This window comes from Mobula hypostoma, chromosome 21, assembly GCF_963921235.1.
Source record: "Mobula hypostoma chromosome 21, sMobHyp1.1, whole genome shotgun sequence".
Lineage (NCBI taxonomy): Eukaryota > Metazoa > Chordata > Chondrichthyes > Myliobatiformes > Myliobatidae > Mobula > Mobula hypostoma.
The window spans coordinates 27,425,790-27,442,040 of record NC_086117.1 but is presented as its reverse complement, the minus strand read 5'-3'; the positions used below and the strand labels follow the sequence as shown (position 1 = coordinate 27,442,040).

The following is a 16,251-nucleotide window of genomic DNA, read 5'->3' as shown; positions in this document are numbered from 1 at the left end:
CTGGTAGGTTGTTCCAAGCATCTTGGAGAACTTGTCACAGTTCTTCTGCAGACTCTGGCTGTCTCGCTTGCTTCTGTCTCTCCAGGTGATCCCAGACAGTCTCGATGATGTTGAGATCAGGGCCCTGTGGAGGCCATACCCTCTGAAACCATATAAAAATCTCCGCTGTCTAAGGCTTTTACACAGTACTGTAAACTGTGCAAAGTAAAAGGAATAATGAAATACTGTTTATGATTTAATGCAATGTTCAGAAATCTGATGGCAGGAGGAAAGACTCAGCATTTTCAAGAGATCATCCACCTCCATCAACCACTCCCCTTCTCATCTGAACTTTCTGATGAAATGAAACACCTGCTTTTTTTTTGCCTAAACTTCCTAACATCCAGGAATCCAAACAGTATTGCAATAATTTTATGCATTGCACTGTACTTCTGCCACAAAAAAAACATGAAATATGAAAGTGGTGATAAACCTGATTCTGATATGGGTCTCTATTGTGGACTGAGGGTGGGAAGGAGACAGGGAGAGGGGAATCATGGCTGGTACAAGGGGAAGGGAGATCGGGTGATGGTTTTGTTGAATACAGAAGGATGTACAAAGGGCCTAATAGCCTAAGTTTGCTTATGTTTCTTATAATCTTATTCATAATCCAACAACACAATATGTGTAGAGTCAAGCTATCCTTCTGAAAGTGCTGTACCCAATATTGAAATCAACCCTCCAACTGAGGCCCTAAATATATATGCCCAAGACTTTTGCACAGTACTGCATAACCAGTTTTCTTGATGGTTCTCTTGTTCGTCCATCATTGACGTCGATGAGGACCTCGACACCATTATGATGGTGTCGAGACTAGCGCGTGATTTGGATTTAAGTGAGGGAGAGTTGCGCAGTGTCAGCCTCACTCTCTCTTCCCAATTCCCATCTGGATCCAGTGGTCTGGACCCAGAGTCTAGACGGCTGGAGATGGGACTAGGCGCAGTGGATGACCAGGACGTCTTCTGTGTCTTCTCCTGCTCTACACGTTCCACGACGCTTGCAGAGACCGCCTTCTTAACCGTTGGACATTCCATTGGTCTCGTCCGCTCAATCCGCCGGAGTCTGTCTTCACATGCTGGGATAGACACCTCCCTATCTCACCGAGGGTTTGAGACCCGTCGGCTACCCTCACCTGGTTTAGCCGGCTTGTCGGAGCCGTTGCCCGGGGTGTGGCCGCTGTCGCATGCAAACAGCTACAGGGAGCCACAGGTGAGAGCTGAGTGCCAGGTGGGGACCAAAGGTGGACTAACTGCCTTGAAAAGGACGCGACATGTTCCCCCACCAGAGGTGCTAACCCTCCCTGACACCCCATACACTTACAAGAGATGGTTACTCTTACACAGGCACAAGGATTAAGAAAAAAATGGAGGGCAATATGGGAGGGAAGAGTTAGATTGATCTCAAAGAAGGTTAAAAGGCTGGAACAACATCATTGGCCAAAGGGTGGTAATGTTCTATTAGGTGTCAGTGTAGGTTGTAAGGAGGATACAAAGAGGCTTCAAGGTATACAAACAGACTTAATAAAATGGCAATGAAATTGCACATGGAATATAATGTGCAAATAACATCCCGCTCACTGTGAAAATGGGAGACACCTCCCTCCCCCTTGCCAGGGAGAGAGAGAACCTGTGGTTTGTCGAATATCGGATGAAATGTGAAGCCATTGGGGTAACTTTGGTCTGTATCTTTGCTATTGCTCAGCACACGCTTGGGCTCGGCGATGGTACCGATGCGTGTTTATTTCTGGTGGGGGGAGGGGGAGTCATTGCTCACTGCTGCTTACGTGCGGGAGGGAGAAGCTGGGGGGGACTTTGGGTGTAGAGGAACGTCTAAATGTTTCTTGTACAATTGACACTGAGAGTTAACATGCAGGTGAAGCAAACAATTATAAAGTTATGTGGTATTGTGCTTAATTTCAAGAGGATTTGAAATCTTACCCCAACTTTATAGTGCACTGGTAAGAGCATTCCTGCAAGATAGGCCTCTCTATTTAAGGAAGGCTAATGGGGAAAACAGTAATGGTTTACTAGATTCATTCCCGGGTGGCAGATTTGTCGTTTGAGGAGAGATTAGGCAGTCTGGGTTTATATTCTCTAGAATTTATACAAATGAAATATAATCTCATTGAAACATGCAAAATTCTTCGTAGGTTTGACAGGGTTGATGCAGAGGATGGTTGATGTGTCTAGGACCATGGGTCACAGTCTTCATAGGGGTTAAAGAGATGAAAAGAAATGTCTTACCCAGTGGGAAGTAGATATATCCAATGGGATTGTGGAGGTTCAATCACAAAGATTCTTCAGAGTTCAATTGATTTTTGGCTATTAAGGATATGAAATACTGCAGAGAAGTTGTACAGTAGCATAGTGGTTAGCACACCAGTTTACAGTACCAGCGACATGGGTTCAATTCCCACTGCTGCCTATATGTTCTCCCCGTGGGTTTTCTTCAGTTTCCTCCCACAATCCAAGGACATAAACCGATTGATAGGTTAATTAGTCGTTGTAAATTGCGCCGCAATTAGGCTAGGATTAAATGGGGGATTGCTGGGTGGCGTGGCTGCAAGAGGCTATTCTGAAACGATTCTCAGTAAATAAATAAACAAAAATAAAAGAAGTGAAAGATTTAGCATGGTTTTCCCAAACTATATCATGTTTAAATTTAGGAAAAATTAGAAGTGACATTTTTGATCCTTCGGTTAAATTTGAAGAGACTTGGAAACCATTTATTCAACATTTTCATATGATGTAATTTGACCTTTCCGAATCCTTCTTATTAACTTAAAATATATGAATAGAGGAGCAGAGTTGACAACATCATTGAACGTGTTCGATTTAAGATAATGGTCTAGCCTTGTTTTGTTCCGTTTGCTTTTTTGGGTTTAGTATTTAGTTCTTTTTTTGTTTCTTTTTGGGGGTTTTCTTTGTATTTTTTTCTTTTTATTTCTTTTTTCTCTATGATTAATTACATCATGAGTTTGGAAGTCTATTATACTTGTATTATTTGAAATCTTTTTTGTATATGCTTATTAACAATAAGATTATTCCAGCAACACACATAAAAGTTGCCGGTGAACGCAGCAGGCCAGGCAGCATCTCTAGGAAGAGGTACAGTCGACGTTTCAGGCTGAGACCTTTCGTCAGGACTAACTGAAGGAAGAGCTAGTAAGAGATTTGAAATTGGGAGGGGTGGGGGAAGATCCAAAATGATAGGAGAAGACAGGAGGGGGAGGGATGGAGCCAAGAGCTGGACAGGTGATTGGCAAAGGGGATATGAGAGGATCATGGGACAGGAGGCCCAGGGAGAAAGAAAACGGGGGGGGGACCCAGAGGATGGGCAAGGGGTATAGTGAGAGGGACAGAGGGAGAAAAAGGAGAGGGAGAGAGAGAGAGAAAAAAAAATGTGTATATAAATAAATAACGCATGGGGTTCGACGGGGAGTTGGGGCATTAGCAGAAGTTTGAGAAGTCAATGTTCATGCCATCAGGTTGGAGGCTACCCAGACGGAATATAAGGTGTTGTTCCTCCAACCTGAGTGTGGCTTCATCTTTACAGTAGAGGTGGCCGTGGATAGACATATCAGAATGGGAATGGGATGTGGAATTAAAACGTGTGGCCACTGGGAGATCCTGCTTTCTCTGGCGGACAGAGTGTGGGTGTTCAGCAAAACGATCTCCCAGTCTGCGTCGGGTCTCGCCAACATATAGAAGGCCACATCCAGATTATTCCAGTCTCTCTGTATCAACATTGTTATTCTGTTTATAACTTTGGAAAATTAATAAAAAGATTTAAAAAGTGAAAGATTTGGCTATGGCTTTGTTGAATACAGAAGCATGTACAAAGGGCCAAATATCCTAAATTTGTTTCTGCTCCTTATAATCTTATTCATAATCCAACAACAATGTGTGAAGTCAAGCTGTCCTTCTGAAGGTGCAATACTCAATAATGAAATCAATCCTCTAATGAAGGCCCTAAATATTATTTAAGGTCATAATTATTTGTAATCATTCAATTGCATTTCAACTTGTCACGTTTGAAGTATCGTATATATAAATTCTATCTGTAAACTTCCTTCCCAAGCAACGAGTTTCACTATCCCCTCTACCTATCTTTGACCTCGTATTTATTTACACTTGCCTGCATTAAATTGCAAATGTTAGTGTCTGCCTATTACAGTCAACATATAGATCTTCACTATTTTATTTTGCAAACAGTCAAATGCTTTTTGGGTCCACATAATAGCTCTGTGAGCAGATGGGTTTTGCAGAGACGGCAGTACAGAAAATAGTATTATTTCTATAACTAGAACGTTCTGGAAGCACACAGCCGCTCAGTCACCATCTGTGGAAAAAGAGTTGATCTGTCATTTTTGAACATAGCAACCGGTTTATCATAAAACCAATAGCCAGTCACATAATAATTCCAATTTAATGCAGACAAATGTAAAGAAATGAAGCGTCCTGGTGAAGGGTCTGGCCTGGAATGTCCTCAACTGTTAAAATTGCAGGCTGACCTACTGCGTTCCACCAGTAGTTGTGCTCTGGATTTCCAGGGTCTGCAGAATCTCTTGTGTTTAAAATGTAAATACTTTCAATAATGTTAAACTGGTACCAGTTATCTTAAGTATTCGTTTAACTTTTAACGGAGGGAGATTTCCCTACTTTTCTCAGCTTCTGAAACTCTCAGCACCAACCAGCCAGTGTCACGTGACAGGACAAGTGGCTCCCGAGGGTCCCGGAGAAAGCGGCAGTGACGTATTTCCGGTCGGGACACGTGTGCTGGAGTTTCCATAGTAACTGCGCTGCAGCCGCGGTGGGAGTGATGGCTCAGGGTCTCCATCTCGCTTTTACTCGTTTAGGGGGAGCGGTGACCTCCCGGCTGATTGCTGCGGCCTCCAGGTGTCCGCGCCGGATACTCCTTGCCGGCGGTCGGCCTCTACCCCACGGCAGAAGCCTCTGGAGCGGCCGGAACAGGCGGTCTGCCGTCGGTGCGAGCCAGGCCGCTGCCACCCACTATCAGCTGGTCTACACCTGCAAGGTGAGCGGGAGGACGGCTCTGCCCCTCCGCATCTGCATTCCGGAGCCTCCGGGACACTTGCAATGACTGTTCAGAGTATAGTGGGGGTACAGCAAGGAGGGTTCGATCTCAACCCAGGGTCGTGCACGTTCTCCCTATAGCCTAGGGAGACGCATGGGTCAAAGGGCTTGATTTCATGCTGTAAGGGTTTCCACATACCACTTGCAGGAGGGTCAGGTCAGGTCGGGTCGGGTCAGATAGAGGTTACTGTCATGTACACAAATGTGTGAGGTACAGGTACAATAGGAAAAACTTGCAGCAGCATATCAAGGCGGTTAGGTTCAGACAACACGGGAAATTTAAATTAGACATAAATGGAGAGAGAGAGAATGGATGAGACACAGCACATCCACTGAACCCACTGCGTCTCCATCACCAAGCACCCATGTTGTGCTATTCATAACCCCAGAATCAGGATTATATATGTTGTGAAATTTGTCATGTTGTGCCATCAGTGCAATACATAACAAGTTACTATACGTTACAATAAAAACAAATAATTAGTGCTCCTATCAACATCACCCCCTTACCCCCCCATCCCAGATTCCACTACTCAGCTACATGAGGGGCAACTGGTGGTAAGTTATCTGACAACCTGTATATGATGAATAAACTCTTCTTGGGCTTCCAGCCGGGTACAACTGTCAGTTATAACTGACGTTTCGATGAAAACCTCTGCCGTCTTCATGAGGATGATGTCTGGCCTGGTGGTATTGATACCCCATTGTCCATCCCTCCTGATTGGTTAGTCCTCATCCAATCAGGTTTCCACTCTCCCACCTGGTTTACAAGTGAATTCCAATTTGAGTGGGACCTTTGCCTTTGTTAAAGTTCTTTTCCTCTATTTTAACAAGGACGGTGGGGGTAACAATACCTTCGGACTAGACATACCCGGGCATCGTCTCTGATGGAGATGGCAATGGTTGTCATTGAAACGTCGGTTATAATCGATTCCTGTACCTGGCTGGGAGCCTGAGAAGAGTTTATTCGTCATACACGCCGGGAAAGGACTAGATTTTTTAATCTGTATATTTCTATAGGATGTGGGAGGAACCCCAGTCACAAAGCAAACACACAAACCCCACACAAACAACACCATAGGAACTGAGGGAGCCACTCACCTGTCTATACCCTTGTACTACCCTCAAAGACTGTATGTTGTGAGGTATATGAGAATACGGCATTACTTATGTCGGGAACAAAGATACAGGGAAGTTGCTCTTTAACCTTTGGTATTCGGAGACCAGAGTCACTCACCTCTGTTCATTATCCAGTGCTGGCTCAGAAACAAATTTAGGGGTTTGAGGTGGGGAGGCAGGTTAAGGTCAAATAGAAAAAGGACCTGACCTTTCATACAACGCTGATGAGTATTTTATATTCTTTCAGGTGTGTAATGAAAGATCTGCCAAGCGGATTTCCAAACTTGCTTATCACAATGGAGTGGTTATTGTGAAGTGCCCGGGGTGTAGCAATCATCATATCATAGCTGACAATTTGGGATGGTTTTCAGACCTCGAAGGGAAAAAGTAAGTCCTGATTAATTTAATTTAACTAGTGGAATTCTACTTAAAATTTCAGCAATGTGAGCGTCCGTCATGTCCGATGACAGGAAACATGTGCGCGGGAGTTGTAAAGTGGAAAAGCTGTTGCACTAGGGCAGTTCCACTTTGTCTTAGAAATCCAGGTCCAGTGATGCAAACAAGCACCTTCCTCGGTTGTAGCAGATGACCACATTTACTTCTGTTCCTCATCATGTCACTCGCTGTCCACGGGGCATTGCAGAGCCACCTTCCTGACCGTTGATCTCATCCACCCAATCTGCCAGAGTTGACTCTGCACGCGAGGATGGGCATGTCCCTTTCCCCCTGGGGTATGAGGCCCCTATCACATGCAACAGCTTCGAGCTACTTGGAGTCACAACTGAGAGCTGAGTGTCTGTGGGGACCAAAGATGAGTGAGCTGTCCCTCACACCGACCCTCACTGGGGAGATGGGTCCCCCACACACACTGACCTTCACTGGGGGGACGGGTCCCACACACACACTGACCCTCACTGGGGGGACGGGTCCTACACACACTGACCCTCACTGGGGGGACGGGTCCCCCACACACACTGACCCTCACTGGGGAGACGGGTCCCCCACACACACTGACCTTCACTTGGGGGACGGGTCCCACACACACTGACCCTCACTGGGGAGACGGGTCCCCCACACACACTGACCCTCACTGGGAGACGGGTCCCACAAACACTGACCCTCACTGGGAGACGGGTCCCCCACACACTGACCCTCACTGGGAGACGGGTCCCACACACACACACTGACCCTCACTGGGGAGACGGGTCCCACACACACACACTGACCCTCACTGGGGAGACGGGTCCCACACACACTGACCCTCACTGGGGAGACGGGTCCCCCACACACACTGACCCTCACTGGGGAGACGGGTCCCCCACACACACTGACCCTCACTGGGAGACGGGTCCCCCACACACTGACCCTCACTGGGAGACGGGTCCCCCACACACTGACCCTCACTGGGAGACGGGTCCCACACACACACACTGACCCTCACTGGGGAGACGGGTCCCACACACACACACTGACCCTCACTGGGGAGACGGGTCCCACACACACTGACCCTCACTGGGAGACGGGTCCCACACACACACACACACTGACCCTCACTGGGGAGACCGGTCCCCCACACACACTGACCCTCACTAGGGGAGGGGTCCCACACACACTGACCCTCGCTGGGGACGGGTCCCACACACACACTGACCCTCACTGGGGGGAGGGGTCCCACACACACTGACCCTCACTGGGGGGAGGGGTCCCACACACACTGACCCTCGCTGGGGACGGGTCCCACACACACACTGACCCTCACTAGGGGGAGGCGTCCCACACACACTGACCCTCACTGGGGGTGGGGTCACACACACACTGACCCTCACTGGGAGACGGGTCCCACAAACACTGACCCTCACTGGGAGACGGGTCCCCCACACACTGACCCTCACTGGGAGACGGGTCCCACACACACACACACACTGACCCTCACTGGGGAGACCGGTCCCCCACACACACTGACCCTCACTGGGGGGACGGGTCCCACACACACACTGACCCTCACTGGGGGGACGGGTCCTACACACACTGACCCTCACTGGGGGGACGGGTCCCCCACACACACTGACCCTCACTGGGGAGACGGGTCCCCCACACACACTGACCTTCACTTGGGGGACGGGTCCCACACACACTGACCCTCACTGGGGAGACGGGTCCCCCACACACACTGACCCTCACTGGGAGACGGGTCCCACAAACACTGACCCTCACTGGGAGACGGGTCCCCCACACACTGACCCTCACTGGGAGACGGGTCCCACACACACACACTGACCCTCACTGGGGAGACGGGTCCCACACACACACACTGACCCTCACTGGGGAGACGGGTCCCACACACACTGACCCTCACTGGGGAGACGGGTCCCCCACACACACTGACCCTCACTGGGAGACGGGTCCCCCACACACTGACCCTCACTGGGAGACGGGTCCCCCACACACTGACCCTCACTGGGAGACGGGTCCCACACACACACACTGACCCTCACTGGGGAGACGGGTCCCACACACACACACTGACCCTCACTGGGGAGACGGGTCCCACACACACTGACCCTCACTGGGAGACGGGTCCCACACACACACACACACTGACCCTCACTGGGGAGACCGGTCCCCCACACACACTGACCCTCACTAGGGGAGGGGTCCCACACACACTGACCCTCGCTGGGGACGGGTCCCACACACACACTGACCCTCACTGGGGGGAGGGGTCCCACACACACTGACCCTCACTGGGGGGAGGGGTCCCACACACACTGACCCTCGCTGGGGACGGGTCCCACACACACACTGACCCTCACTAGGGGGAGGCGTCCCACACACACTGACCCTCACTGGGGGTGGGGTCACACACACACTGACCCTCACTGGGAGACGGGTCCCACAAACACTGACCCTCACTGGGAGACGGGTCCCCCACACACTGACCCTCACTGGGAGACGGGTCCCACACACACACACACACTGACCCTCACTGGGGAGACCGGTCCCCCACACACACTGACCCTCGCTGGGGACGGGTCCCACCCACACACTGACCCTCACTGGGGGGAGGGGTCCCACACACACTGACCCTCACTGGGGGGACGGGTCCCACACACACTGACCCTCGCTGGGGACGGATCCCACACACACACTGACCCTCACTAGGGGGAGGCGTCCCACACACACTGACCCTCACTGGGGGAGGGGTCACACACACATTGACCCTCGCTGGGGACGGGTCCCACACACACTGACCTTCACTGGGGGGACAGGTCCCACACACACACTGACTCACAATGGGGGGATGGATCCCACACACGCACAACTTCATAACACTATTTACAGTTTCAAATTAAAATACAGTTATCACTATCTACAAACACTTGAGCCCCTGAGGAGCTCACCATTACTGGAGGCAGAAATTTACTCCTGGACTGCTTCAAGTTGAAGTTTATTTTCATCTGACTGTACATATACAGTATACAACCAAATGAAACAAAGTTCCTCCAGACCACAGTGCACCCATAAAATACATATTATGTATGGTACTTAAAATACAATATTACCACAAATAAGTTAATAAAATATCATTCAAAATACAAACCCCATTTCCAGAAAAGTTGGGATATTTTCCAAAATGCAATAAAAACAAAAGTCTGTGATATGTTAATTCACGTGAACCTTTATTTAACTGACAAAAGTGCAAAGAAAAGATTTTCAATAGTTTACTGACCAACTTAAGTGTATTTTTTAAAATATACACAAATTTAGAATTTGATGGCTGCAACACACTCAACAAAAGTTGGGACAGAGTTAAAATAAGATTGAAAAGTGCACAGAATATTCAAGTAACACCAGTTTGGAAGACTCCACATTAAGCAGGTTAATTGGTAGCAGGTGAGGTATCATGACTGGGTATAAAAGTAGCGTCCATCAAAGGCTCAGTCTTTGCAAGCAAGGATGGGTCGTGGCTCACCCCTTTGTGCCAAAATTCGTGAGAGAATTGTTAGTCAGTTCAAAAGGAACATTTCTCAACGCAAGATTGGGAGTACTTTGGAAAACCATTGTCACTCAACACAGTCCGTCGCTGCATCCAGAAATGCAACTTGAACCTGGATTACGCAAGGAGGAAGCCATATATCAACTCTATGCAGAATCGTTGGCGAGTTCTCTGGACCCGAGCTCATCTCAGATGGACCGAAAGACTGTGGAACCGTGTGCTGTGGTCAGATGAGTCCACATTTCAGCTAGTTTTTGGAAAAAACGGGCGTCGAGTTCTCCGTGCCAAAGATGAAAACGACCATCCAGATTGTTATCAGCGAAAGCTGCAAAAGCCAGAATCTGTGATGGTATGGGGGTGCATCAGTGCCCACGGCATGGGTGAGTTGCATGTATGTGAAGGTACCATTGACTCTGAGGCGTATATCAGGATCTTAGAGAGACAGATGTTGCCATCAAGGCGACGTCTCTTCCCGGGACGTCCATGCTTATTTCAGTAGGACAATGCCAGACCACATTCTGCACGGGCTACAACAGCGTGGCTTTGTAGACACAGAGTGCGTTGTGCTTGACTGGCCTGCTGCCAGTCCAGATCTATCTCCTATTGAAAATGTATGGCGTATCATGAAGAGGAGAATCAGACAACGGAGACCATGGACTGTTGAGCAGCTGAAGTCTTATATCAAGCAAGAATGGACAAAATTTCCAGTTGCAAATCTACTACAATTAGTATCCTCAGTTCCAAAACGATTAAAAAGTGTTATTAAAAGGAAAGGTGATGTAACACAATGGTAAACATGCCTCTGTCCCAACTTTTGTTGAGTGTGTTGTAGCTATCAAATTCTAAATTTGTGTATGTTTACAAAATACAATTAAGTTGGTCAGTAAAACTATTGAAAATCTTTTCTTTGTACTTTTTCAGTTAAATAAAGGATCACGTAAATTAACGTATCACAGATTTTTGTTTTTATTGCATTTTGGAAAACATCTCAACTTTTCTGGAAATGGGGTTTGTACATGTGAAGTGCACTGCACAGGTAACAGTAAACAGTGATATGACCTCACCGGTGGCAGGGTGTTCATTAGTCTCACAGCCTGGGGGAAGAAGTTGCCGTCCAGTCTGTCAGTCCTCGTCCTGCTGATCCTATACCTCCTCCTAACGGTAGCAGGTCAGAGAGATTGTGCGATGGGTGGTGAGATCCTCAACAATGTCTTGGACCCTTCGTCTGCAGTGCTCCTGGTAACTGTCACAAATTGGGGGGAGGAAGGTTCCATGATCCTCTCAGCAGTTTTTACTATCCTCTGCAGGGTCTTGTTGTCCAACGCAAGGCATCTATCGATGATTTACTCTTAGTTTCTCTATGTCCTTGCTGACAAGTACTGGAAACAAATCACCTATTAATTACACCCTGGAGGCAGTGACAGTTTTGTATAACCCAGTTTCTTTGTCTGAAATGCAAAATAAAATCTTGTTCTGTTTCAGTTTACTATTCAATTGATAAATATAAAATTGAAGTATAACTTTAAAGCAATCCAAACTCAATGTGGCCCAATTATCTTTCACCTTCTAGCCCCACTCAAGGTTATCTTGGCACATATTATTATTAAATGTATTAATAGGCACCATTTTGAACAAATTTCCCTCTGATTGATGCCATCAGGAATATTGAAGAAATACTGGCTGCGAGAGGAGAAAAGGTTCAGCGTGTGGTTGGTGATGGCTCTCTGGAAATCCTGACAGAAGTAGTGAATGATAAACCTGGAGATCCAGCTGAAGGAGATGTTTCTAAGGACACAACGAGCTCTGGAGAGCAACTGAAATCCTGATACTGTTGCCAAAGTGCAACGTTTTGCTGAAGGAGAATAGCACTCGGGACCTTGCAGTTGCCATTTTATAAGAGTTTGGCTGAACTTGAGGGGAAAGTTCACAAATTATACACTAACAAGCTTAAGAAATTGCAGATGGCACGTAAAGGCTGCAGATTGTATGATCTACAGGATACAGTAAAGAAATTGGCAAATGATTCAACACCTTCTCTGGTCCAAAAAAGGACACGGGTAATCAGGTCCATGAAAATACCAGTTGAAAGTCCACCTCCACACAGCATCGTAATTGAAAATATTCTGTCCTTATGTCATCATCCTGGAGTCAAAGCAGCAACATTACACAGGCCTACCAGCTTGGCCATCTAACAGCTTGTTTGGGGTGAGTTAGGGATGGACCCTGCCAAATGCATTCACATCTGCAAATTGATTGATAAAAGCTGGTAGCCAGTAGACTTCAGAGATGCCTCAGAAGAACTATGAAGATATATTTTTGTAATTGTGTAGAATCCTTTCTTCAGAACATAGGCACCTCATTCATAGAAAGATAATGGATAGCAGGTTAGCTCGGTGAGTAATCGTCTGAAATCATTCTACAGAAGCCATTCAAAGAGAAAAAAATGGACAAATTCAGGATAGAATGGTGCAACTGTTTCCAAGTTTCTTTAAAATGAACATAAAAGATTGAGAGGTTGCAGCGTGGACAAAGTAATCCTTCTAGCTAAGTGAAGCAATTATTTTTCAGGCTGATTGTAAATAATGTTTGTAAATCTTTGTTCCTGGTGGATTTTGTCATTCTAGTCAGTTTTAGGTAAAAGGACAGACTTTGTTACTACAGGACCTGTATTACTTTGTAGAGTTATAATAAAACAACATCAAATACAACTTAATTTTGTCATTCATTTATTCCTCTGGTAAGTTCTGAGCTAGATAGATAGTTTCCAACCAGTATTAATCTGTGGGATAAATATCTTCTTTAGGATCCATTGTCAAGGATTGTACCTACCCACAGTTCCACTTTGATACATACTTGGATTTCGATATTGGAATTTTAACCCATATGAGGAAAATCTTTTTAATATTTTTAGTATTTAATATTTGTAATCCAGGGAGCGGGAAGCACAGAATCAAATATCGCTGAAATGATTGTACGTTCTAGTATCAATCGTTCGGCGACAATAACGTATAAAGTATTCATCTGAAGAAGGTGGCATCCACCATTAAGGACCGTCATCACCCAGGACATGCCCTCTTCTCATTGCTGCTGTCAGAGGGGAGAACACACACACCTGCAGAGACACACTCAACATTTCAGGAATAGTTTCTTCCCATCTGCTATCAGATGGACAATGAACCCATGAACACTACCTCACTGTTTTTCATTTGCTCTCTTTTGCACTACTTACTTTAAGTTTTAGTATATATTTCTTTTTGTAATTGATGGCTTTTTAAAATTATGTACTGCAATTTAACGGTGCTGCAAAACAACAGATTTCGCGACATATGCCAGTGATACTAAACCTGATTCTGAGCATTTAATTCTGGTATTCTAATACTTTATTTGCACTTTCACCATTGCAGCCGTACGAATTTGAGAGCATTATAGTTTATGATGGCCAAGTGTTACTAGTTTTTCTGCATTTGAATTTGAATATATTATCCCCTAAATTGACTAGTCCATATGTCTTTGCGAACATGTTTTCCTTTTCTATGACCGTTGTAGCCAAGTTTCTATTCTGCACTAACACTGGAATCTGGATGTAACCTGTGACACCATTTATTTTCTTTAGATTCTCCACAGCACCGTCAGACCAGTTTCCCTCCCAATTGTTGAGCTGCTCTCTTAGCATTCCTAATAACTCTCCTTGCCATCTGTTTTCTTCTGAAAGTTCTTCAAGGCTTCTTGCGTTAATCTACATTTCAAAATGCAAAAAGCCCATCTCCAGTCTCTGATAGAATTAGTACATTCTTGTGTCCACCAAGGAACACATTTCTTACCAGCTCTCTGAGACACCAGAGGAATGGCCTGATGGACTGCCCCACACGAACTAGAAATTATACTCCGATAGTCTCCTTCTATGGCTGATGCAACCGCAGATTTGGCAGTTGCACTCGTGAATATGCACATGTCAGCTAATTATTATTTTGTTGTGATAGTATTTAACTCCGTTCATTCCGTCGTAGTATTTGTTGACACTTGGACACAGAAACGCTTTGGTGCCTGCATTCTGTCTTCCCTGAGAAATTAGACTGTCGAGTCAACTGACTCTGAAGACTAGTGGTACTCGTTTTATTCCTAGTTGTTCTTTTCAGCCACAGTATAGGTTATATTTTCCATTTGAGAGTTTTAGTTGATGGCCCTGTTTGGCCTAGTGTTTATTGTTTTATTTTCCCTTTAACACTGTTTGCATTTATGTCTGTGAACTATTGACCCGCGTCAGTGTCTCTCACTCTGCACTTGGGCCCTATCCGAACTGGGTGACAATGGTGTCTCCTGGAGATAATTGATAAAATGGTTTCTCCACTCAACAGAAATTTTTCCCAGTTTGCCCTCCTAAAACACCATTTAGTACCAGAATCCAAATTCTGACAGTGAACTTTCATCCCTACAGTACACAGGGCTGGGAAATGATCATTCCCCATACCATCAGTCATTACATCACAACTGCAAGTGGAGCAGGGATAAGAGTCAAGTCCAGACAAGAGCCCCCACCTTTAGCAATATCCATCCTTGTCTTTCTTCCATCATTTAAACAAATTAAATTATATTCTTCCGAAAATTCCTCTACTACTGTTTCACTGGCACTGTAATCTTACTGCCCTGCAAATCACTCTGCATTAAAGTCACCACAAAAAATAATTTTACCAGAATATTTTCCTGCCATTTTTCCCAATCCTTCCACAGACAGTTCCTGACCTGGATTATAAAAGTTCACAATTCCCACCCTGTAAATACAACCATTCAATAATTACACATTCGGTATTTTCTGGAGAAGACAAGCTTCTGTACAACAAACCGTCCTGCACAAAGGTGGCACAGCCTCCTCCCTCAGCTCATAACCCAGAATCTCAAACGATAATTGTGATTGATTCTTGCACACAAGTACCACTCAAGGGAATACCAAAACCTAAGACATACTCTTTAAGTCCCCGTCTGTTGGTGAACAGACTTCTCGCATTCCAATGAAGAACTGTAAGTTTAACAGAGAAGATCACTGTGTAGCACTTTGTGTACAATCACTGTTCACCATCAGTCCATTCCCTTTACTGTCATTCCCCAAATCTTCCCTCCTAAGCAATTCATTTACCTGTTCAGGAGTAATTCCCACTAACCCAAATACTTTGACGCTCTACCCACCACTATCCTGAGTTTATCAGACTTCTTTCCTACCAGTAGTGTTCCATTAACCACAGCACACAGAAATGCAAGAAAATCTATCTTTTAATCAATACCTCACTAGATACTTCACCTCCCCCACTCCCCACCTATAGAACCTCACTTCATGATCTTCCCCCATCTGAAACCTTGTAAGTGCCTGTCTTAACCCAACACCCTACAGATGTAGAGGAATCAAATCTCACAGCTTCAGCGTAGGAAATGTTATGTGCTAACCTCACCTTCTGAATTTCCAAAGCCTTTTGTAAAACAGGGCATCTTAAATAAGCAGCACTGTGAGCACCGCATCTTGCCCCAACGCCAACTTCACAATTCCCATATTCACGTTCTCTTCCACATTTCCGCCTGCAAGAAGCAGCAACGTGTCCCACTCGTTGGCACTTAAAACACCGCAACGGAGGAGGGTCATACTTTCTGACTGAATAACTGATACAGCCGAAATAGATTTTTTCACAGCAGCACTTCACCAGAAAAACTCAACAGAGCAGATTAGCTATCACATTTCCCCCCCACCCCCAGGCCTGTAATCTCTTTGCCAAAACAACTTAAGGGACCAGATTGTCCCTAATATCCTCCACAGATACACAGAGAGGTTCACCTGAAAGAACACCCCAAGCCTTCATTTTACCCCCTACTAACAATTTTATTCTGGTCCAGAGTCTTCACTTTCAGTATTTTCTCCTGTTGTTTTATATCAGCATGTGTAATCAACACCCTAGCCTTGCTAAGACATATTGCTAATTTTACTTTCCCCAATCTTTCTGCGTAAACTTTGTCAAG

At 45.9% G+C, this 16,251-nt stretch overlaps 1 protein-coding gene across 1 annotated transcript; it reads left to right on the top strand.

Annotated features, from left to right (window-relative positions):
• The first annotated feature begins 4,811 nt into the window (after positions 1-4,811).
• dnlz (DNL-type zinc finger) lies at positions 4,812-12,947 on the top strand. Its single transcript, XM_063073143.1, has 3 exons — positions 4,812-5,076; positions 6,502-6,641; positions 11,912-12,947. The coding sequence occupies exons 1-3, from the start codon at positions 4,861-4,863 to the stop codon at positions 12,075-12,077; spliced, it is 522 nt and encodes a 173-aa protein (XP_062929213.1). The 5' UTR covers positions 4,812-4,860; the 3' UTR covers positions 12,078-12,947.
• Positions 12,948-16,251: the final 3,304 nt, after the last annotated feature.